The sequence below is a fragment of the Saccopteryx leptura genome, chromosome 8, assembly GCF_036850995.1.
Source record: "Saccopteryx leptura isolate mSacLep1 chromosome 8, mSacLep1_pri_phased_curated, whole genome shotgun sequence".
Classification (NCBI taxonomy): Eukaryota; Metazoa; Chordata; class Mammalia; order Chiroptera; family Emballonuridae; genus Saccopteryx; species Saccopteryx leptura.
In genome coordinates, this window is record NC_089510.1 from 26,811,083 (window position 1) to 26,836,176 (window position 25,094).

Below are 25,094 nucleotides of genomic sequence, written 5' to 3' on the forward strand. Positions count from 1 at the left end.
AACCCAACATTTCCCCTTAACATCCATAAACTATTATAGTTCTAACTGGAATATTGGTCTCAGTCAGAATTTTTATATTTACATATGAAGATGAACTTTTATTTTTCTCTACCTTGCTAACCATGTATTTGCAGCAAGCTGCTGTCTCTAAGCTTGTTAAAACCAATGGCCAAATAAATGATTTCATAACAAACTTTCAGATTTAAAACCTGACCTTCTGGGTCACTGCCTACGATAGTGCTGACAGTTGTTCACTTGACCTCAATATTTAATGATAAAGTTCTTTATCTGTATTTAGGTGAAATTAATAACTTTAAGGAACATTATAGAAATCCGACAAAATGGATGTCTTCTTTTGGTTCTAATTCTATGCATGATAAATTGGGAACTTTATTACTAGATTTACCCTTTAGCACATCTTTCTTTAAAATATAGATTCAGCTGTAAAAATCTAGCATTTGCAGACATTCTACTAATTTGTTACCATCACCTTTTCTAACCCAAAAGGCTTTAAGTTCGTAAAAGGGACATGAATTATAACATGAGACCTAATATTTCCATGATTGGCACATGTACTTTGTACTCATGAGGGAAAATTCTGTGCATAGTGCAGATTAAATTGCTAAAATATTTCAATGAAAAGCAAGAAATATAGAAGTAAAAAAGTAAATGTCATACATATTTATTTCAGGTAAATAATATTTTTTATTCATCTGAAATGAGTTTATCTCTTAAGCTTGGGAAGTTGGGCAGAACAAATAGATTATTTTCTTTGAAACAAATCAAAGTTATTTATTTCTAATGTTCTACCTAACAGAAGCATTAGGAACTGTAACTATTGCAAATAGATATGATAAGAAAGAAACGATGTTCTGATTTTAGCTTTTGCACTAGACTATGAAATTAGTTACTTATTTTTCATGTACTGCCATCATTGTTCTGTTGATCTAATCTAGGTCCAATAAAAGGATGATTAAGAATTATTACAGATTCTGCCAGCTTTGTAGCATTTATCAATCTACTGATATTTTTCTACTTAATTTTTTTTTAAGCAAGAGAGACAGGAAGGGAGAGAGATGAGAAGCATCAACTCATACATTGCTACTCATACGTGCCTTGACTGGGAGGCTCAGGCTGAGCCTGTGACCCCTTGCTCAAGCCAGCCCTTGGACGCAAGCCAGTGACCTTTGGGCTCAAGCCAGCAACCGTGGGATCATTTTGATGACCCCATGCTCAAGCCTGTGACCCCACGCTAAAGTTGGTGGCCCCATGTTCAAGACGGATGAGCCCTCACTTAAGCCATTGACCTCAAGATTTTGAACCTGGGTCCTCAGTGCCCCAGGTCAACGCTCTATCCATTGTGCCACCACCAATCAAGGGGGTAGAAATTATGAATCTCTATTTTCTTCTCTGCCTTAGGAATATTTCAGAAATGCTCAGTCTCGTGTAATTCAGCCCTAGTTACTGCACCACTACAGGAGAAGCTGGACCACAACTGCATGAAGCAGCTACAGTAATAGTTGAAACCCTGGCTTTGGCTTGTTGATTATCTTTTAAGGAAAAGCGCAGGACAAAAAGAACGTAATAATCTAAAAAACAAAAACAAAACAAAACAAAAAACAAGCAATTGCACAGGCTTTAAAAAAGGAAGTACTTAATTCCTTTGTAATTTATATTGTAATTCACGTATAGCATATTGTAAATAATGCTCTAAAGCAGGGGTCCCCAAACTTTTTACACAGGGGGCCAGTTCACTGTCCCTCAGACCATTGGAGGGCCGGACTATAAAAAAAACTATGAACAAATCCCTATGCACACTGCACATATCTTATTTTAAAGTAAAAAAACAAAACGGGAACAAATACAATATTTAAAATAAAAAACAAGTAAATTTAAATCAAGAAACTGACCAGTATTTCAATGGGAACTATGGGCCTGCTTTTGGCTAATGAGATGGTCAATGTGCTCCTTTCATTGACCACCAATGAAAGAGGTGCCCCTTCTGGAAGTGCAGCAGGGGCCAGATAAATGGCCTCAGGGGGCCGCATGTGGCCCGCGGGCCGTAGTTTGGGGACCCCTGCTCTAAAGAAATGGAGAGATGCCTATGTATAATGAGTACTTTAATAGAAGCATGTTGGGAAGTGAAATTCCTAGTAAAAAAAAAATACAAATATTGAGCTGCCACGGCTGGCACTCCCGAAGGGCAGCACACATTTCTGTAATAGCTCTAATGCGCTGTGTTCCCTTGCTCTCTCTGCAGGCCGACCAGTAATGATTGTGGTGGAATACATGGAGAACGGATCCCTAGACTCCTTTCTGCGGGTGAGGTGTTTTTTTCTCTGATGGTATTTAAGTGAGCTATTCTGAGTTCTAGATTTAAATCATATATCAGAAATTAACTTTTGCATAATGGTATTCATGGATTTTTCTATGAAGAACAGCAAGCAGCATTTTCTCTAGGGTCCATTTCTTTGATACTGTGATATATTACAGTTTTACTAAAAGGGGGGAGCATAGACACATAATAATATAATTGATTTCTCTTACAAATTCACTGGCTATGTTAATATAAATATATATTTCAAATGTTGTAACAAACAGATTAAATGAGACTCTACATAGCCATTTATTTTGCTTTATCGCACTTAACAATTTAGTATTTTTATGTTTTATCTAAAATGCTGAACCCCTTAAATTGCTCTATGTATATTGATCAACAATAACAAATTAATATCAGAATTTAAACAACTTTGTCTCTCTCAAGTCCATTTGGCTGACTATTTTAAAAACAAAATGAAAAAGAGTAAGTCTAGCAGAGAGTTTTTCTAGAACAAAAATTTTAAAGTACTTTTTTGTTGTTGTTGTGCTTTTCTGAAGTGAGAAGCAGGGAGGCAGTCAGACAGACTCCTGCATTCACCTGACTGGGATCCACCCAGAAAGCCCACTAGGGGGCAATGCTCTGCCCATCTGGGGCATTGCTCCTTTGCAACTGGAGCCATTCTAGCACCTGAGATGGAGGCCATGGAACCATCCTCAGCACCCGGGCCAACTTTTCCTCCAATGGAGTCTTGGCTGTGGGAGGGAGAGAGATAGAGAGAAAGGAGAAGGGAGAAGGGTGGAAAAGCAGATGGGCGCTTCTCCTGTGTGCCCTGGCTGTGAATCGAACCAACGTCTTCCACATGCTGGGCCAACGCTCTACCACTGAGCCAACCGGCCAGGGCTCAGGGATCATTTCTATAGTTCAAAACTCATTTGTTTTGTTTGCATGCATACCTTGGAGATATTGTGGGTTTGGTTCCAGACCACCACAATAAAGCAAATCAGACAAACTTTTTGGTTTCCAAGTGCACATGTAAGTTATATTTACACTATACTGTAGTCTAGTAAGTTTACCATAGGATTATGTTTACAAAAACAGTTTGCTAGCAGTTTTTGCTGGAAAATATATTACACATTTATGGCAATTCTGAGCATGGGAGCAGACTTCTACCAGGCTCAGCATAGTATTTCTGCTGACAAGTGTGCTTGGGGTTCAATATGTCATAATTAGCATTGCCTTGAAGACCCTGACACCAAGATTGGCCTCACAAGTAGTCGCCACTTTTTTTGTAAGCATATTTCTTTTAATGACTGCAGTAAAATTAGCAGCAAGTGAACAAAAGTGGGAAATGACCAACACTTATCATTTGTTTCACTAATGCCTGAATAATAATAATGGCTGAGCAGAGCAAATGACCTCTTGCTCAATCCAGTGACCTTGGGCTCAAGCCACCGACCTTGGGCTTCAAGCCAGAGACCATGGGCTCAAGCTGGTGAGCCTATGCTCAAGCCGGTGACCTCAGGGTTTCGAACCTGGGTCCTCTACGTCCCAGTCCAATGTTCCATCCACTGTGCCACCGCCTGATCAGGCTTTAAAATATATCTATCTGTAGAGACTTAGCCATTTTTCTTACTTAGAAACTGAGTGGACTTTGGCTATTTAAAATGTGTTCTTTTAGTTTTCTTATTCATTTTCATAAGAATAAACAGTTCAAAGCATTATTTCTTCACTTCATTTTTTGCTCTGTGTAATTTGGACAAGTTCCATGTGTATCTCGCCTTTCTTTCTTGATCCCGTTTTCATTTATTTTTCTTGATTCCATGCTCCTTCTTTCCACTGCTCTCAATATCAGCAGTGATGATATATTTACACTGTGACTGGATTGGATGTCCAGATTCGATGCCAGAAGCTGAAGTCAGCAAAACCGTCAAGTTATTACAGAGCTGTACTCCTCACACAAAGTGCAAAATGAAACTTATAGGTGTTTGGGGACATGAACTATTTGTTGGGGGGGGTGTTTCTGTAGCCATTCTCAGCTATGAAATAATTTTATAGTTTGTATTCATTTCTTCTTTAAATGTGCCATACTATTTTAGAATAATTTATCAGGATCAGCTATGGTGCTTGAAATGCACATATATGTATGCCCTTTCATACTATTTATTCAAAAACTCATTTTTATAAAAAAAAAATATATATATATATAATCATCTAATGATGCTTGGGAGAGGTTTTTATATTTGTATCAGCTATATCTTAGAGGTGAACATAATGGCAAGTAATGTAGCACATACCCAATCCAAATTGTTACTGAAAGTTGGATCAGAGATGACTGCCAAAATAAAATTAAGAGAGAAGTGTTAGCTTCAGATACACTTTTTCTCTTGCTGAGTCATGAATTAATTAAAATATGTTATAAAGAAAGGATAATATAAATATTTACTAAAACCTCCTGCTACATATTATAAGTAGTATATTCCATGCTTCAAAATTTAAAAACTGAAACTTTTCATCTCTTATGCATCATGTATGTAAGACACCATACAGTCTGGGAAAGAGTAAATTTTCAATTGGTTGTGGTTACTGTTTCTACTACTATGAGAACTTCAACATATATTTTCTCAGTTCATCTTCACTTGGCCACTTACCAGCTGTGTGACCTTGTGACTTGGACAAAGTGAGTAACCTCTCTGTGCCTCTGTTTACTCATCTCTAAAATAGGAATGTTAACAGCATCTACCTCATACAAATGTTTTAAGGATGTATTTGTTGATTCTTGTAAAATTTATAGAGTAATGCCTGACACATTGTAAGTGGTAGAGAGGGAGGATTCAGACACAAGTCTCTGACTCAAAAAGCCATGTTCTCATACAGTATGAATTCTATCTTTTCATTAAATTATTTATTACTTTTTCTTATCAGTTCACTGTCATCTCCCATCTGTAGGTCCCCTCTGCACACAGAATTTCTACTAAAATAAAAATGGGAGGCCCTGGTCAGACAGCTTGATTGGTTAGAATATTGTCTTGTACAGAGGTTGCCATTTAGATCCCCGTTCAGGGCATAGACAGGAAGAGACCGATGTTCCTGTCTCTCTCCACTCTCTCTCTTTTCCTCTCTCACTAAAATCAATAAAAGTAAAAGTATAAAAAAAACACCTTATTTTAAAAAATGGAGCAGAAAAAAATAAGGCCAAATACCCTCTTTTTACCTTTCTTTAATATTCTTACACTTCTTTGTAATCATCTTTTATACCAGAACCTTAAAGTACTTTATAAAACTTGATGTCAATAGCAGACACTCAACTTCCCATGGCAAGCAGAAATTATATATAAATATATATACACTTTCACAAATTCTCAAAAGTGAAGTCATTTTAAACTACTGGTGTAGAATTTGATAATCGCAACTTCTGTGAACACAGAAGAAAGAAGTAACTAAGTGCACCACATAATAGGGAAGTTATCCATGGCTCGTTAATAGCATTCTGTGCTTACTAGAGGCACAAAGGATTTCCCTTTGGCCTCGCACACTATTTGAAAATCACTTCAATTTACTGTTTTATATGAAGGAGTGGTAGCAAAACTAAGTGCAAGATAACAATCTTGTGCCAGTGGTGGTGGCTGGCTGTCTGCGACATTGCAGTGGGTTCATAAATCTTACAGTTTGGGATCATTATGGTCATTCTGCCAGATAAATATTGGCAGGAGTGGTCTGGATAAGTGTGTATGGTTGTGAGCAATTGTGTGTTTGTGGAGAAGGGGTGTGGGTGGGTATGTCACTGTGTGTTTCCTTTTCATTTTAAAATAGAACAGAGCACCAGAATGGCTGTCTAGAAAGCCTGCTCTCACTGATGCACAGAATGTCCTAACTTTTCCAATTGCACTTAATTTCTAGTGTGTAATCTTGACCATCAGCCCTGGTTGGTCTTTCTCTCTTACACATACGGATTCCATGAACATTTTTTGTGGCACTCACCTAACAATTGCTTGTCCCTAAATCTTTTGACCTCCACTTTTATAATAGTATTGACTAGAAACCAGTTATAAAAATATGTAGTCATAAAATATTTTTGAAACTTTGAGATATCATATGTCAACCATAAAAATTATTCCTTTATTTTATAAAATTTGTTGACTGTGGATTTGTTTATCATATCATAAAATTCCATTGATACAAAAATATAATACCACTGGTTTTAGTCCAAGATGGTATATTATGTTCACGTGGCAGCCCCCTGCTCCCACCCAGCTGCTTTGACGTGAGAGAAAAGATATACGTGCATTATTGATAAAGTACAATTGCATAAGCTAGCAAGGAGTGTCATCCATAAATAACAAATATAAAAAGGGAGACATTGATCAAGACAAAAGCAAACAAAGTCAGACTGAGTAGGGAAACCATAGCTCAAGACATGTTCAAGAAAGGATGCTTTTGAGCAAAAAGAGTGAGTAGAAGAAGCTGGTGCTACCACCTGAAATGAAGATACGGAAGGGGGAACAGGATGGGTGGTGGTTGGGAGAGACAATGAGTTTAATTTGTGTCGTTACAATTTGGGATGCTTATGGAACATGCAGTGAAAATGTTCAGACAGCAATTAGAAATATAAATCTGAAGCCCAGAGGAAAAGTCTTTACTAAAGTTAAAGATCTGGGAACCAAGAACATGAACATGGTTATTACAGCCAAACCATGATATGTCCCAGGAAGAAGGAGGAGAAAGGAAGGAAGGTGAGCCAGGCTTTTCCTGTGTGTCATGTCACTCTGAGACGGCAGCAGGATGGCGTCCCCCAGAGGTAACTGAGAAGGAGGCGTCAGAGAGAAGCGAAGAGAGGGGGGAGGACATGGGATCCCACGCCAAAGGGAATAGAGCGTTTCAGGTAGGAGCAAATAAGCAACTGTTACAAATGCAGTCAAGAAATTCTGAAAGACAGAACCGGAAAAGCATCCATGGGATTTAGCACTTCAGGAGTCCTTCTGTGATCTCAGCAAGAGGGCTTTTCATGGGTTGATTTCAGACAGAAGCCAGATTGCAGAGGGCAAAATGAGAATGCAAGAAAAATGGGATGTGGTAGGTGGAGAGAGTTTTTAGGGAAAAGGTGGATGAGATAATGAGACAAGAGAGATCAGTCAGATGCTAGTAGACAATAAAAGAAAAATTAATGCTGTCGTTTCAGATAGAAAATAATTCAGACACTTTCTACACTAAGAGACAGGGCACCAAAGGCAATGCATTGGTGAGACAGACTATCTCAGGAACTGGGAAGAAACTGAACAAGGACCCTGGGGGAAGGTTCACTTTGAGTAGCAGAGCCTGCTCACGTCTTCCGAGACTGAAGGGACTGTGTGTTGTGGATCTGGAGAGATTGACGAGGAATAAGTATTGAATTGAAGGAAATGATACCCGATGATGCTGCATTTCCACCTGAAGTTAAAGGGTAGTAAAAGGACTTTAAACTTTCATTTAGAGTGAATGTTTAGAATAATTGCCAAAGTTAAAAAGAAGAGCAGCAGCGGGACCATCAAGAGCAAGCTCTACTCCAAGAAAACAGTTTTTTCTGGGCCCTAGAAAGGGCAACTAAACGTCTTTACCAAGATTTTTAATGATATGCAATGTAAGTGGCCGGGAAGAGGATCTTCAGGGCTGCTGGCCCAATGAGTTTTATTTGTCACATGTGCTCTTCTGGTGCTCACGCCAGACCCCGGTTTTGGTCCTGAAGAAAGTAGCATAATTAACAAGTCATGCTGACACCTGGCTGACGCTGGCAGTGTTCTGGCAGTGGTGTGCATGCCACCGTGCATTTTTACAGAAGCACTCAACCCCGGTGTAAGAATGCAAACAGCAGACAGTATTGTTTGTAGAACAGGTGCAACAGGAAAAACAAGGGTATGAAGGGGAATTGGGTGGTGGTAAAAGAAGCTTTCAAATAAGCCACTGGTGAAGCCAGGCTAGATAAAGAAGGAAATAAAGAGACTGGTAGGCTTTAAATAAACAGAAAATTTCGTGTTCTGGAACTCTTCGTTGTGTAAAATAGGAAGTATAGTTGTGTGTGAAGGTGAGAGAGTAAAAGAAAAAAAAAAAGACTGTGGCCAGAAAGTAGGATATTGGAAATAGTTTGTCAGAGGTAGCTCATCCTAGCCTGCAAGGGATGATTATTAAATAGTTAGACATTTTGGTAGCTGGTTGTTAAACTGTTAGTAGCTTCAAATTAGCCATAAAGGAGATATTTGCACCACAGTAATTGGCAAATGCTACAAATCGGCCAGTTTACCCAATGCTTTAGATTCATATTTAAGATTTCTGAAGTAAGGCAATTTGACAGATGACAGTTTCCAAGTGTGGACCTGGGAATCAGTGGCTAAAGTGAAAATGAAGATGAATATCTGTAATTATCTTAAGTAATTTACATGTTCTTTTTTTTTTTTTTTGGGGAGTTTTTTGCAAGAGAGAGAGAGGGAGACAGGAAGTGAGAGAGATGAGAAGCATCAGCTTGTATTGCAGCACTTTAGTTATTCATTGATTGCTTCTCATATGTGCCTTAAGGGGAGGTGGTTTTCAGTCAAGCCAGTGACTACTTGCTCAAGCCAGCAACCTTGGGCTCAAGCCAAAGCCCGCGACCATGGGATGATGTCAATGATCCCACACACAAGCTGGCAACCTCATGCTCAAGCGGCTGAGCCTGCACTCAAGCCAACAACCTCAGGGTTTCAAGCCTGGGACCTCAGCATCCCAGGTCGAGGCTCTTCTGCTGCACCACAACCAGTCAGGCAATATATGTGTCTTATGAGTCAGGCCTTATTCCAAGCCCATGCGTTAACCCCCCTAGTGCTTACAACGACATTATGAGGTGGATGTTGCTGTTATCCCCATTTTAGCAATGTGGAAACCAAGGCAAAGTAAAATAGGTCACTTGCCCAATGTCAGACTGCTGATAAATCACTCATTCATTCTTTTTTTTTTTTTTTTACACAAATATATCTTCACAGACTATAGTAGGCAAGACACTGTTTTGGAACTTGAAATACAAAAATAAACAAAATAAAAATTAGAAATCTAGTGGGAAGAGAAATAAAGAATTCAGTAAAATATACGATACATCAGAGAGGGGAGGAAAACAGAGCAGAGCAAGCAGAGATGAGCGTGAGACTGGGTTTCAGAACTGAATTCCGTGAACAGGGAAGGTCTCGCAAAAAGTGGCAATGGTGTGCAGGCCTCCGGGGTTTTTTACAGAAATACTCAACCCGCCAAGGTAAGAATGGGAACAGTAGACAGTGTTGTTTGTAGAGCATGTACAACAGAATAACACCGGTACTAAAAGGGTGTCGGGTGGTGGGGAAAGAATCTTTCAGGTAAGCCACTGGTGAAAAGATGAGTCAAGATGGAAGAAGGTGAGGGAGCACACCACGTGGAGACCTGCAGGGAATATTCCCAAAGTGAGACCAGCAAGTGCCCAGGCCCTGAGGCGGGAGCATTTTATACCTGTCGGACTGTAAATTAAGTCCTTGTGCTCTAAGATTATATGCCTATTGCCTAGGACAGTGCTGATTCATGCCTGTCATCTCTTCATAGTTATACTTATTAATAGGGAAGTTTTTCCTCTGTAGTTAGCATAATAAAATATGTAGTCGTCACCCTATCGTTATGGTTAGAGTACCTTACATAGGAGGAGAGTGCTAGAAGATTAAGTCAATGGATCCAGAAAGTGACTCCTATCTTGGAGGCAAATGGTTCTCAAACTCGGCTGCACATTTTAATCATTTAATTTAGAAAGCTTTTAACAATCCAGGTTCCAGGCTGTACCCTGACAAGTTAAATCAGAATCTCTTGGGGTGGAACACATGCATCAATATTTGTTCAAAGTCCCCTCACTTGAGTCTAATATGCAGCCAAGTTGTAAAAACTACTGAAGTGGGACCTTGTAGGTTATTGTAATGACTTTGAGTTTTCTCTGGATAAGATGGGAAGCTATTATAGGGTTTGAAGTAGGAATAATATAATCTATTTTTTAAAAGGATTACTCTGGTTGCTGTCTTGAGAATCAATTATAGTGAGGTACAGATGGATGCAGGAAAATTAGGAAGCTTTTGCAGTAATCTAGATAAGAAGACGACAGTGGCTTAGATAAAGATAGTTGCAGCTGACTTGAAGGAAAATGGTGGATTCTGTGTTGTATTTTGAAATTAGAGCTAATAGGATTTTCTGGTGGATTGGATAAAGTGTACAAGCAAAAGATTCAAGGACAAATATTATCTACAAAATAAGGTCTACAACAGACAATAACCACTTTCTACAGATATTGTGATGACTATAGTTTTAAACGGCTAATAGACCTAAAATTCATAGAATAGTGTCTAGCATATATGAAGGTTTCCATAATGTTATATATTATTAATACATATTTCAAAAGATGTCATTAAGAGTTTTAAATTAGTTTTTCTGTTACTTCCTGGTCTGTTTTTTTTCTAATGGCCAAAAATAGTTTTAATTTTCACCATTTAAAAAAATATCTAGATATACCTCACAAATACAAGTATTTAAATAATATATATAAGTGCATAAAAGCAATATGAGTGATTTGAAGAGTTTCCCTGAACAAATTTAAAGCATTATTAATTTAAAAAATTAAAAGGGTCCTTTAAATATTTATGTACTCAAATTATAAATCTAGTAAAGATGGCATTTACCTTATGCTAGCTATATATTAATAATGAAAGCTGAATTTTATTAGCACACTTTTTCTTGTAAATTGTGCTGTATGGAGTTATGTTTGTGCTGGTATATAAGAACAAAATTAAACTACATTAAATTCATTTTATATTCAACAGTAAAAAAAAATGAAGTTGCATTTATCTGCCAATACCTACCTATTTTTAAAAGTAAAAGTTAGAGTTGAATTACATCCCCTTAATTACATTTTTCAGAAAAAGAAATGTAAAACTGCATGTAGACTGTTATTATTTATCACACTTGTGCCAGCTTAATGCCAAATACTATTCTAAAAATAATGTGACGGAACACATTTAAATATATGAAAGCATGATGTTTGGAACCCAGCATAGGGCTGTCTGAACTTTTTGTTTTTAAATTGAAAGTTACAGCAACAATTTTCAATAGCCTGAATTTATCTCTTTAAATATTTTAGTACTGTAAATGTGTTGTATCATTTGTAGTACCTGGTATGGTGAAATAGTATTTTATAATTTTTCTTATTAATTCTCCTTTTGTATACAGTATTTTTAATTGGTGTATAACTTGTTACTATAATGATATATAGAGAAATTCCATGCATTTTCCTGAACTCCTCTGTAGATACCATATCCTCTTTTGGACTGGACCATACTAGAGATTTTCAATTTACTGAACTAAATATTAAACTAGAAACTTGTGGTTCTCAACCATGTCTATAAGTCAGAACCACCGTCCTAGAGAGATTTTTACAAAATACATAGCAGACTCAAGCAGGTTTCTTTTGCAAAATCTTTCTCAGGTAATTCTGATGCCCTCTCCCAATACTTCATCAATACTGTGGCACTGTATGCACTTTGTTTCAAATGCCATGCAAAACAGTCTGTATTAGTTTGGCTCTATTTAAGTGCAGCACATGGGGCAAGTGTAGTGCCTTCATACAAATTTAAGCAAAAAAAAAAAAAAAACAACCCACAGCCCTGGCCAGTTGGCTCAGTGGTAGAGCGATGGCTGGCATGTGGATGTCCCAGGTTTGATTCCCGGTCAGGGCACACAAAAGAAGCGACCATCTGCTTTTCCACCCATCCCCCTCCCTCTTTCTCTCTCTTCCTCTCCCATAGCCATGACTGACTGATCTGAGTCAAGCTCAGTTGGCCAGGCACTGAGGATGGCTCCGTGGACTCTCCGCCTCACACACTAACAATAACTCGATTGTGAGCATGGCCCCAGATGGGCTGAGCATCGGCCCCAATTGGGGGTTGCCGGGTGGCTCTCGGTTGGAGCGCATGCAGGAATCTCTCACTCTATCTCTCCTCCTCTCACTTGGAAAAGAAGAGGGGAAAAGTCAGTAAAGCTATATTCAGATTCACTTGAAGCTCTTAAAATGTAATTCTGAAATCAAACTATCATGTTTCACAAAGTCATATCTACTTTTCATTCTAGATATTTTTAAGTATATTAGAAATGACAATGTTTAGGTTCCTTATGATTGAAATTTTTTATTTTATTCTTGGTGGTTTCTCCCTTTTATAACTGAAAATATAACTATGCCCCGTTTAAATCCAAATCCATGATGACTACCAAAGAAAAGACCTTGAAGGATTTAGTAAATATTCTACAGGAAATTATAAGATTCTCAACCAGCGAGGCCACAGAACCAAGACTTCAGTAAGAAAGAGACAGTGACTCTTACTTGTTCAATGTTTTTTTTAAAACAAGAATGATTTAGTCTTTTCAAACCTGTAAATAACCTTAGCCATTTCTTTTTTTTTTTTTTAACTGATAGAATGTTTAATTGGTAGGTTTGAAGCCAATTACTGTGCCAATATACTCTTATCTCATTTTTAACTCCAACATTATTTTTCATTAAAAATGTTGAATTGGAAAAAATTGTCATTAAATATCAGGAAAATCTGGCACTGAACCTAGCAGGTGGTATATGTGTTAGCAAAGCCATTTCTTTTTAAAATTCGGAAGCATTTTTAAAAGTCATAACATGGACAACTTTCTGAATTAGAAATATAGAAAAACTAATTTTAACTTTAAACTTACATTATGAAAGTAATCCTCTGTTGGGCAAATAAGTTTGTAAAATGGATTTTTATGCTCACTTTGTTAAAAATGGCGCTGCCCATGTGAATGGCGCTGCCCAAGTATGTGATCTGTGAAACTGCTGATTGCCTTCCTGCTTGGGAAGGGACATTGTTATGCTAATGTGTGTTGGAGGAGGGCTTTCACGCCAAAAGGTATTAAGAAAGGAGAGGAGGAAGGAAGCCATGTTTTTGCAGAGTGAGAGCAGGAAGGAAGTGTGCTGAGGGGAAGAAGCAGCCAAGATGGCAGGGTGCTGAAAGAGAAGCCAGTTTGTGCAGAGAGCGGAAGGGAGAAGGTGTGCAGATGAGGAACAGAGGTGAGGGCTCTTGTGAGCTCTGCTGAGACTGGTGGGAGGGCCTTTGATTCTAGGAAAAACCAGAATAGGTTCTCCTGGTTGTGGAACCAGAGAACGTGTGAGTGGGTTTTGGAGCCCTCTGTGTGTTGTGTTTACTCACCAGCCGGTTGCAAGGCTAGAATAAAGGAATCGCCCACCAGTTTTTGTCTCTGCTGTTTCTTTACCATCTGTCCGAATCTAATGGGAACCTGCACCTGCCTGGCGGCAATGGCCACAGCTACTGGCCATAATATCCTCCAAGGACTTTTTCTGCAAAGTCACTTATAAATCAATTGTTGAGAACTAAGAATGTTTTTCCCATAAAAATTTCTTTTAAAAATATTGATTCAGTCCTTAGGCAGACCTATAAAAGCCTCTTTTTTTAAAAAATAATTTTATTTTTTTAATGGGGCGACATCAATAAATCAGGATACATATATTCAAAGATAACAAGTCCAGGTTATCTTGTCGTTCAATTATGTTGCATACCCATCACCCAAAGCCAGATTGTCCTCTGTCACCTTCTATCTAGTTTTCTTTGTGCCCCTCCCCCTCCCCCTTTCCTTCCCCCTTTCCCCCCTCCCCCCATAATCACCACACTCTTATCAATGTCTCTTAGTTTCACTTTTATGTCCCACCTACGTATGGAATAATGCAGTTCCTGGTTTTTTCTGATTTACTTATTTCACTTCGTATCATGTTATCAGGATCCCACCATTTTGCTGTAAATGATCTGATGTCATCATTTCTTATGGCTGAGTAGTATTCCATAGTGTATATGTGCCACATCTTCTTTATCCAGTCATCTATTGACGGGCTTTTTGGTTGTTTTCATGTCCTGGCCACTGTGAACAATGCTGCAATGAACATGGGGCTGCATGTGTCTTTACGTATCAATGTTTCTGAGTTTTGGGGTATATACCCAGTAGAGGGATTGCTGGGTCATAAGGTAGTTCTATTTTCAGTTTCTATAAAAGCCTCTTGAACACGGACTATAGCTAAAGGATGTAGCTTCCAATACAAAGGGGGCCAGGAATTTCCTTCAAAATGAAAACTGTGTTTTCCTCTCCTTCTACACAACTTCCTTAAGCAAAAATTTTTAAAGGCCATTTTTCTGTGGTGTTCACTCTTATCTTCATGTGGCATATCCTCCCCATTCCCTTGTCACCAGACTAGGCCTTTATGCCCTCATAGAATTACTTCTAACCTCGACTCTCAACCCACCCTAAATCTAAGCTTCCATTCTTTAGTTACTTACCATAGATCTTAGGAATATAAGGTTAGATTAAGTCATACTAGTATGTGATTCACAAATATTATTTTAATGTCTTCATATTATTTTGCATCTTTTACATGAACTTACAAGCCCAAATATGTTTTATTTTATTATTTTATTTTATTCTGGTAGTAACATGCAACAAAATCAACTCTCTTGACAAATTTTCAAGTGTAGAATACAGTATGTAGACTACATATGGTGCTGTACAGCAGATCTCTAGAGCTTATTCTTGCTTAACTGAAATTACTCCCGGTGATTAGTAGCATCCCCATATCTCCTCCCCCCCCCCCAACCTTTGATTGTGTAAGTTTGGTCCAAATAGAATTTTAATAATAACATTTCAAGCAACAGAACAAAAAAAAGTGAGAGCAAGCAGACAGTGTGGGTGAGGATATTTTTGTACTCAGGGACAATTAGGACCACAGAAGTTAGCTCCTCTCTGAGGTTGTAACTCTTGATAGATTCTCATCTTTTGTCCCTTACAAGCCAATTGAATTTCAGACAACATCTAGTTTTCTCAGAAAGACCTCTAGCAACACAAAATTAGGGGAGGCAAGGCCCCTTCATTGTTTGTATACCTTGATCTTTTGTAAAACACTCGGTAAGTTACATTTCATGCATAGCCATTGTATAGCTCAAATCAGCGTTTTAGAAGTAATAATTTCACAAAGCTTCAGCTAACCCTTCTATTTCTGTCATTCTGTTTTGAAAGGCTGGTGCCATTTCTTGTAACTTGTGGTTAGTGAAGCAAAAACAGTCTTTTGACATGCAAATAAACCAAACTTTTATTCTTCCTTTTAAATTGTAAATTGTCATTATCCAAGAGTGATTATTACATCAAATTTGTGAGGAATCTTTGGAAGATGATTTATTTATTGTAACCAAGATACTATATAATGAATTGGGTTCTTCATAAATGTTTGTTAAATGAGGAGGTGCAATTTTTTAATTCTACTCTAGAATAGCAGCTTACCATCTACTAGGTATAATATTGTTGATCTCTCATTTTTAACATTTTTCAGAACACTGAATTACTATAATTACTTATGCTATACAGAGGAGTAGAGCACATTTTTCAACAAGAAAGTTTGAAGGCTGTGATTGATATTGTGGTCCACAGACCTTTCCTACTTTGCAAGGTTCTTCTGTTGGTAGGCTCAACATTACTATGATTCTCCAGTGAATGCCTGGAAAGAAATATAGCAGAAATCTGTATAACACACTTAACCCCCTTTTTCTCCTCTGCAGCAAAAGTGTAAGGATTTGGCAATCAGAATTATAGTCAAACCAGAGTCTTGCCCTCAGAAGTAAAAATGTTGCAAGTGTAGTAAGTACAGTACTTCTTGTTTACTTGTGATTTTCTCAGACAATCTCTTATAGTAAATCTAGCTACCATGAAAAATAATTCAAGAATATCTTACCACTGACTAAAGTTTAAAATAATTCACTACATTAAGAGAAAAATATAGTTCAGTTCTATTCAGCGAATATCTGTCAAATATCTAGTATGCACTAAGCATGATGCTAGGCCCTGAGATTTCAAAGATGAACAAGACAAGGTATGCTCATTGCCCCCAGATACGATTATGTTCAGGACAGTGAGAGAGACAGACACATACACATATGGTTTTGGGTTTTTTTTTGGGGGGGGTTGTATTTTTCTGAAGCTGGAATTGAGGAGAGACAGTCAGACAGACTCCCGCATGCGCCCAACCGGGATCCATCCGGCACGCCCACTAGGGGCGATGCTCTGCCCCTCCGGGGCGTCGCTCTGCCGCGACCAGAGCCACTCTAGCGCCTGGGGCAGAGGCCAAGGAGCCATCCCCAGTGCTAGCGCCTGGGGCAGAGGCCAAGGAGCCATCACCAGCGCCCAGGCCATCTTTGCTCCAATGGAGCCCCGGCTGCGGGAGGGGAAGAGAGAGACAGAGAGGAAGGAGGGGGGGTGGAGAAGCAAATGGGCGCTTCTCCTATGTGCCCTGGCCGGGAATCAAACCCAGGTCCCCCACACGCCAGGCCGACGCTCTACCGCTGAACCAACCAGCCAGGGCCCATACACATATGGTTTTAAACAATGTTGGTGTAGACGGGATGCTTTGAGAGCGATAAAAGGACAGACTTTGTCCATCTTTATTTCTCCACTTTCGTGACCTGTCTCCCCCTCCATCCAATCTATTGCAAGTCTTGCTGGCTGTGCCTCTAAAATAGACACAGACCTGATTTAAGCCCCAACAGGTCATTCTCTTTCATACACATTTTATTTATTTTATAGTTTCATGTTACTTAAAAGTATCTTGTTGCCTGACCAGACGATTTCACAGTGGTTAGAGCATCAGACTGGGACACAGAGGATCCCGGTTCAAAACCCTGAGGTCACCAGGTTGAGCATGGGCTCACCAGCTTGAAGCATGGTCTCTGGCTTGAAGCCCAGGGTTGCTAGCTTGACCCCAAGGTCACTGGCTTGAGCAAGGGGTCAGTCACTCTTCTGTAGCCCCCCAGTCAAGGCACATATAAGAAAGCAATCGCCCTGGCCGGTTGGCTCAGCGGTAGAGCGTCGGCCTGGCGTGCGGGGGACCTGGGTTCGATTCCCAGCCAGGGCACATAGGAGAAGCGCCCATTTGCTTCTCCACCCCCCCTCCTTCCTCTCTGTCTCTTTCTTCCCCTCCCGCAACCAAGGCTCCATTGGAGCAAAGATGGCCCGGACACTGGGGATGGCTCCTTGGCCGCTGCCCCAGGCGCTACAGTGGCTCTGGTCACGGCAGAGCGACACCCCGGAGGGGCAGAGCATCGCCCCCTGGTGGGCAGAGCTTCGCCCCTGGTGGGCGTGCCGGGTGGATCCCGGTCGGGCGCATGCGGGAGTCTGTCTGACTGTCTCTCCCTGTTTCCAGCTTCAGAAAAATACAAAAAAAAAAAAAAAAAAAAAAAAAGAAAGCAATCAATGAACAACTAAGGTGCCACAATGAAGAATTGATGCTTCTCATCTCTCTCCCTTCCTTGTCTGTCTGTCCCATTCTGTCCCTCTCTCTGTCTTTCTTTCTATATCTGGCACAAAATAAAATTTTAAAAATTAAAAAAAGTATATTGTTTCTTTTTTACCTATTTATTTTTTGTTTCCCTGCCTACAATTAAATGTAAGTACAACTGGAGCAGGCATCTTTCACTTTGCCTCCCACTTTGACTCCAGCAAGTAGAGCAATAACTGGCCCATAGTAGAGGCTCAAAGAGTAGTGTTTGAAAGAAAAGACTTGGGGATTCAGCAAGAATATCCTGGAAGAGATGATACTTATCATAAAAAATGCAGGTGACAAAAGAGTAGAAGAGTATTCCTGGAGGAGGTAACTATATAAGCAAAGTACATTAAATATGAAATAATATGTTGTAGGGGTAAAGTAAACACAGAAAAAATTGGATCAGAGCAAGGTTTAAAACTTGAGATAGGAGCAAGGGTCATAACTTTGTACTGACTACTGTACTTTATTCTGTCATTGAAGGTCAAGTGAGTAGCAGGATAATATTTGTGTTTCATAGACTATATTTGTTCAATATATTTATTACATTGAAATATGTATGTACGAATGTATTTTTAATGTTGTTATACAATAATGTGATGATATTAGGAGAGCATAACACTCATATCCTACGTTTGTCCTAAGTACAAGCTAAGTACTTGACGTCAACCCAAGATAAATATGTATAGATGCTGAAAGGCTTAAAGTGTCCATGGGGCACAACTTAGAAGGTGGGGGCTTGAAAACCATTGTCAAGAGCTGTATTGCTGTGGAGACAATGTGACAGGCCAGTGACTGCTCAGATCTCATAGGTGTTGTGCTCTAAGGTAGAGCTCTGCAGTTTTCGAAGTAGCAGACATTATTATGTATAGCTTTCAAAAAACATGTTCCCAACAGGTTCACCCTCTCTGTCACTTAGAGGTTAAGCTACAGGTTTCTCAGTGGTCGGGTCGAGAGAGCAAAGAAAAAGAAGAATGAAGACAAACTGAATTCTAGCTCCTAAGCTCTGAGGTGCAGTGTGTAAATATGCCATGTTCGCTCTCTTTCATTTGAATCTGCATTCCTGGGGAAATAACCGTATGTCATTAAAAAAGTCATGGTTTCTTTTTGACTAATCTCTAGTAGGAGGCCCAAATATTAAATCTCAGTGCTCTCACATTTTTATCTTCCCCTCATAAACAATTCAATTCAATTGGAATTAATATTTATCAAGTGCTGTCACAAGGTGTGGCGGTATAGCGGATGCTGCAAAAGAACTGCTACCTAAAAGGGAGAGAACGTGGATTCAACCTTAAGAAAAAGTCTTTATACAAGACAATAGGAATAATACGGTGATAGCAGCCAGTGCTCTGTAAGATACTATTTAATTCAATCACCATTTATTAACCATCCACCACATTCAAGAAAACCAATACGTCCTAAACCATGCTTGAGAAAGGACTTGTTGACAAGGACTAAAAAATATATAGATTTTTGTCTGAAGGAGAGAGTTTTATCATTTGTAGAGAAATATATTTGCTCCATAACTCAAGTATGAATTAATGGGGTGGTTCTTCTCAGCCAGACATAGATAAATAAATCCTCACTTGTTGGTTTATATCAGTAATAGTCAACCTGGTCCCTACCGCCCACTAGTGGGTGTTCCAGCTTTCATGGTGGACGGTAGCGGAGCAACCAAATGGTGCAGCGATTACATAATAATCGACTAACTGTTGACCAGTCAAGATCAAGACAGTGGTCAGACTCTGTTACAGGGCATTTGTATTGCGACCGCACCCAACCTCTTTCGCACCAGCTGGCCCGCATCCGCAAGCGGCCAGGTACCTGAGCCTGGAACTACACCTGCTGCCCAATTGGGCGGGCAGTTTATGACCACTACTGTCACCCAAAAACTAGCAGTTCATTGTTTTATTACCCTGTAGACAAAGAACTCCATGGTTAGACGCTTCTTTCTATGACAGAAACTGCCAGACAGTGGAGATACCAATTAACTCATATTTTTGTCTCGATTCCCGGATTTTAGGGTAATAGGGTGACATTCTAGGAACACCCCCCCCTTGGACTGCCAAAACTAGCCGATGTCTTACTACTTCACCCCGACTGCAAAGAAGGATGCCATTGGCCAACACCTACTACATAAAATTTTATAAAACGTACAACCATAGATACTCACTAACTTAGTCTCGTCCCAACAAACTCTCGCTCAACAATGACACTTGTAACGTTGTGACCACACAACAGACTTCAAGCACATAAGTTTGGTCAAGTTATGTAAGTGAAGCTAAATCGTTACATAATTGAAACTAAAGTCAGTACATAGTTAGATTTCTGAGAGCAAGCATGTGCTTACAGCTTCAAACAAAATATTGTGAAACATTGTGAACCCATGTCTCAAAAAAAAAAAAAAAAATACACACGCGGCTATTCACCAGAGTATCTGAAGATGAGTTTCATAGAATCTGTTGCAAATAAACAACATCCAATGTGTTTATTGTGCCATAAAACATTACTCAATGAGGCAATGAAGCCAAGTCGATTGTGAGAACATCTTTCTACAAAGCATCCAAATGACAAGGACAAGCCCATTGAATATTTTCAGGAAATATATAAAAAATTTCAAAATCATTTAATTATCATTAAAGTCATTTAAGAAACTACATACAATGAACAAAGATGGATTAATTGCCACTTATCGCATTTCACAAATAATTGCAAAAAGTGGTAAAAGCTATAATATTGGAGAAACTATAATAGTACCCTCTATAAAAGAATTTATCTCAACAGTAATGCATCAGGATATACCTCAAATTTTAAAAACATTGCCCCTAAGCAATAGCACAGCAAAGTAACGAATTGATGAAATGGCAGTTAATGTTGAAAACAAACTCATAAGTATTCTTCAAAGCTCTTCATTTTCCATGCAATTGGACAAATCTACCATTGCAGATAATGATGCTTTATTGATGGCATATTTACATTATTTTGATGAAAACAATATATTACGAGAAGAAATGCTATTTGCAATAAATCTCATGACAGATACAAAATGATTATCTATATTTAATACTGTGAGTACATACTTTACAAAAAATAATATTCCTTTGAATAATATTGTTGCATGAGCTACTGATGGAGCACCATCAATGGTAGGTCGCTATCGTGGATTTGTTGCTTATTTGAAGCAGGAAGTGCCAAATGTTTTATGTATTCATTGTGTGGTGCACAGACAACATCTTGTAGGAAAACATCTACATACAAGTACATCTAAGTACAAGTCTCCAATCATCATTAACTATAATTCGAGCCCTAAACAAGATCAAATCCAATGCAAAGAATAATACAATGTTTCAGCAGCTTTGCCAGGACAATAATGAAGATTTTATTAAGTTACTTTTGCACACAGAAGTTCAGTGGCTGTCAAAGGGTACATCTTTGGCTAGATTTGTAGCATTATGTGATAGTGTCATACAATTTCTTGAAAGTAATAATGAAACCAATCTGTGTCAAGAGTTAAAAACAGTAAAGAATGATGCCTTTTACTTGGCAGATATTTTCAAGAGATTTCACGATGTCAATTTGCAGCTTCAAGGAGCTAATAAAACTCTTATAGGTTGCCAAAGTATTGTGCTATTATTTATTGACAAACTTGAATAACTTCGTCATAATCTATTGAAGAGAGAATTTCATCAGTTTCCTCAATTATCATCTATAAAAGACGATGTACCTCCAAAGGATATTGACAGATTCAGTAGCCACCTCAACAAACTTAAATTAGACATGGAAAAACGATTTGAAGATATTTTGAAATTGAAGGTATATGACTGGATGAAAAATCCTTTTACCGCAAATATCGAAGAGGCTGATACAACTTGCCAAGAAGTACTGTTCGAAATCAGTACCCAGTCTACAAGCCTCAGCCTTCACCCCGCCCCCGCGGGTAGGGCTGCGCGCCTCAGCACCACAAGTGGGGCTGCTCACCTATGCTCAGCTGCAGGTCTCCGCCTGCTCCTCGGCTTTCACCCCGCCCTTGTGGGTGGAGCTATGCTCATGCCCCAGCCATAGGCCTTGGCTCTGCATGCCTGGTGGGGCTACGTGCCCCTGCTCAGCTGTGGGTCTGTGCAGTTGCAGTTCCTTGGCTTTCACCTTAGCCCTGTGGGCGGGATTGCAGGCAGGACCGCTCTTGCTCACCCTGCCCACAGCCAGGTTGGATCGCTTTCACTCGCCCCTTCCGCTCTAGGATGAGACTGAGTTCACGCCAGGCCTCAGTCGTGGCCGGCCAGCTTCTACCCCCACCTACAGGACCACACTTCTGCATCCCACCACCACTTGCCCTCCAGCGAGCCCTCAGCAGTGTGGGTGGGGGTGCTGCTGTTCAGACCTCAGCACTCAATACTGTATTCATGAAGGATCCCTCCTTCCAAATGATTCAGCTCTGAGTGCCATGGGAGAGCTTGTTTGGCTGGTGTTCTGCTTCCCTTTGCTGCTACTGTTGTTTTCAGGGGAAATACTTTAGATTTGGGGGGGGGGGGGCTGACTCAGCCCAGGGGTTAGGTGGCTGTCCCTCAAAGTGTTTCTCCCTGTGCCTCCTTGATTATACTCTCTTACTGCTACTCTGGACCTCTCATTTCTCGCAGTCTCCCAGAGTCCCGGGTTAGTGGTCATGAAAGAGATTTTCTGCGTGGTCCCTTTAAGAAGAATACTGGGTCTGAGAAATCTGTCTCTTTTTCACAAACAGTATCCTGACTTGTTTTGCAGCTAAACACTGTCCTTACCGCTTCTTCTAGGCTCTGGGGCTGCAGGCAGGGGCTTTGTTCCTGGGGCTCAGGACCCTCCCCTCTCTGCTAAACTCACTTCCTGCCACGCAAGTCCCTCCCGGCTGCCCTTTGCTCCTGGGAGTTGGCAGCCCTCTCCATGTTTCCACTTTTCCCACCAGTCTTAGTGTGGCTTCTTTGGTGTTCCTTGGTTAAAGAGTCCTCTTAGTTTAGTCCAAAGTTGGTTTTTCCAAATGATGGTCCTTAAAATTAAGTTGTATTCCACTTTGGTTCTGGTAGGTGGAAGTTGGTACGTCCACCTCCTCCATCACCATCTTTGTCTCCTGGGTTATTAAATCTGGTTGTCAGTTTGACTTTCTATAAGATGAAGATAATAACCACACTTATGTCACAGAGTTCTTGCAAGGATTAAATGAAGCTTATAACTCTGACTAGTTGTAGTATTTAAAGAAAGTTAGCTATTTTTTCCCTAGAATAATGTGGCAACAATTGAAGTATGAGTTTCCAAAAATATATATAGAACTTTTTTTGGAGCTTCTTTCATCAAGGCCCCATTTTATAGACACTGATTGGATGAATGAATGGATAGATAAATGAGATATATGATTGATGATAGATAGATAGATAGCTAGATAGATAGATAGATAGAATTTTTCTATACCTGTCTGTAGAGAGGTTGTATTTGTCAGGAGACAGATTCTTTAAAAATTTTTGTGAAGAAACTTTTTTGGGTATAACTGTCAAGATCAACTCCCTTATTTCTATAGCTTATGGAACTTTGAAAACTGATAGTTCTTAGCTCAGTGCCTCTCTGAGAAATGCCCTTGACGAGAGAAAGTTATCTTACCAAAGGCCATGACGCTTCCGTAGAGGCAGTTTGCATCCAATGATTGATGGATGTGGGAATATAAGGCTCCAGTCCCTCCCTTTTCCTCAATCTGGACCAACTCTGAAGGGTTATCCCAGATGCAGAACATTTAATGGATATATCAAGGTTGTTGTTGTGAATGCACTGCATTTTAAATTTAACTTTTCCTGTTGCCCAATCTTATTTTCTTCTATCCCTCACAGATGTTGATCCTGAGAGTATGTAATCAGGCATCAAAATTTAACAAACTTAATGAGTTTTATTGCTTTTCTAAGTATGTTCTTATACAACTCTATCCTTTTTTTGTTCATTCATGTAGCAGAAAAGAATATGGGAATACTAATAAAATGTGGTTTGGTGCTACTACCTTGATTTACATTAAGGCTTCTGCAGTTTTACCTAACAGAGTTTTATACCATGACTGTAAATGTCAACATAGTGAAAAAAAGGCAGATGCATGTCTTAGTACTATTATAAAAATAGTTTTGACCTCATGAACTTCTGAAAAGATTGTGGCCATACGAATTAGAAATAAATACACTACATTGTATAATTCCTTGAAAGAACATAGAAGAAGTGGTTTGTATTCTTTTTAAACACTAAAAGCTCATTTTATAATGATGCCACTTATTGTTATAACCATGAGTGCTATGTTACTGGTAAGAAAGCAATTAATTCAAGTCTTTGAAAATATTGGTAACAAAAATAGTTAAAATAATTTTTATAATTTTAATTTTATTTAGAAAGTTAAATTTAATGGGGTGACATTGATCAATAAGAGTACATAGGTATCAGGTAAATATTTCTATAGCATTTAAACTGTTAGTTGTATTGTGTGCCCATCACCCAAAGTCAAATCATTTTTCATCACCATATATTTGTCACTTTATGCTCCCCTCCCCCATAACCGCCTCCCCTGATACCACTTCACTTTTATATATGTTCATGAGTCTCAGTTTTATATCTGACCTATGGGTTCTTAGCTTTTTCTTTTTCTTTCTTTTTTTTTTTTTTTCATTTTTCCGAAGCTGGAAATGGGGAGGCAGTCAGACAGACTCCCGCATGCACCCGACCAGGATCCACCCGGCATGCCCACCAAGGGGTGATGTTCTGCCACTCTGGGGCGTCACTCTGTTGCATCCAGAGCCATTCTAGCACCTGAGGCAGAGGCCACAGAGCCATCCCCAGTGCTCGGGCCATATTTGCTCCAATGGAGCCTCGGCTGTGGGAGGGGAAGAGAGAGACAGAGAGGAAGGAGAGGGGGAAGGGTGGAAAAGCAGATGGGCACTTCTCCTGTGTGCCCTGGCCAGGACTCGAACCCGGGACTCCTGCATGCCAGGCCGATGCTCTACCGCTGAGCCAACCGGCCAGGGCCGCTTTTTTTTATTTACTTAACTTAGCATAATATTCTCAAGGTCCATCTGTGTTGTCATAAACGGCACTATGTCATCATTTCTAATAGCTGAATAGTATTCCATTGCATATATGTACCACATCTTCATGGTTCAATCTTCTATCAAGGGACACTTCAGTTATTTCCATGTCTTGACCACTGTAAATAATGCTGTGATGAACATGGGATTGCATGTGTCTGTGCATACCAGTGCTTTAGAATTCTTTGGGTAGATACCCATGAGAGGAATTGCTGAGTCATAAGGTAGTTTTATTCTTATTTTTTTAAAGAACCACCATACTTTCTTCCATAATGGCTATAACAGTTTATGTTCCCACCAGCAGTGA

General features: G+C 39.4%; 1 protein-coding gene across 2 annotated transcripts in view; it reads left to right on the plus strand.

The window, feature by feature from the left end:
• The window catches only part of EPHA6 (EPH receptor A6), an 883,820-nt gene that overhangs the window by 703,337 nt on the left and 155,389 nt on the right, over positions 1-25,094 (plus strand). For both annotated transcript variants that reach the window (XM_066348030.1, XM_066348031.1), the window contains one exon: positions 2,261-2,322. In XM_066348030.1, coding sequence (XP_066204127.1) covers positions 2,261-2,322 — 62 coding nt within the window. The remainder of the gene's footprint in view (positions 1-2,260; positions 2,323-25,094) is intronic.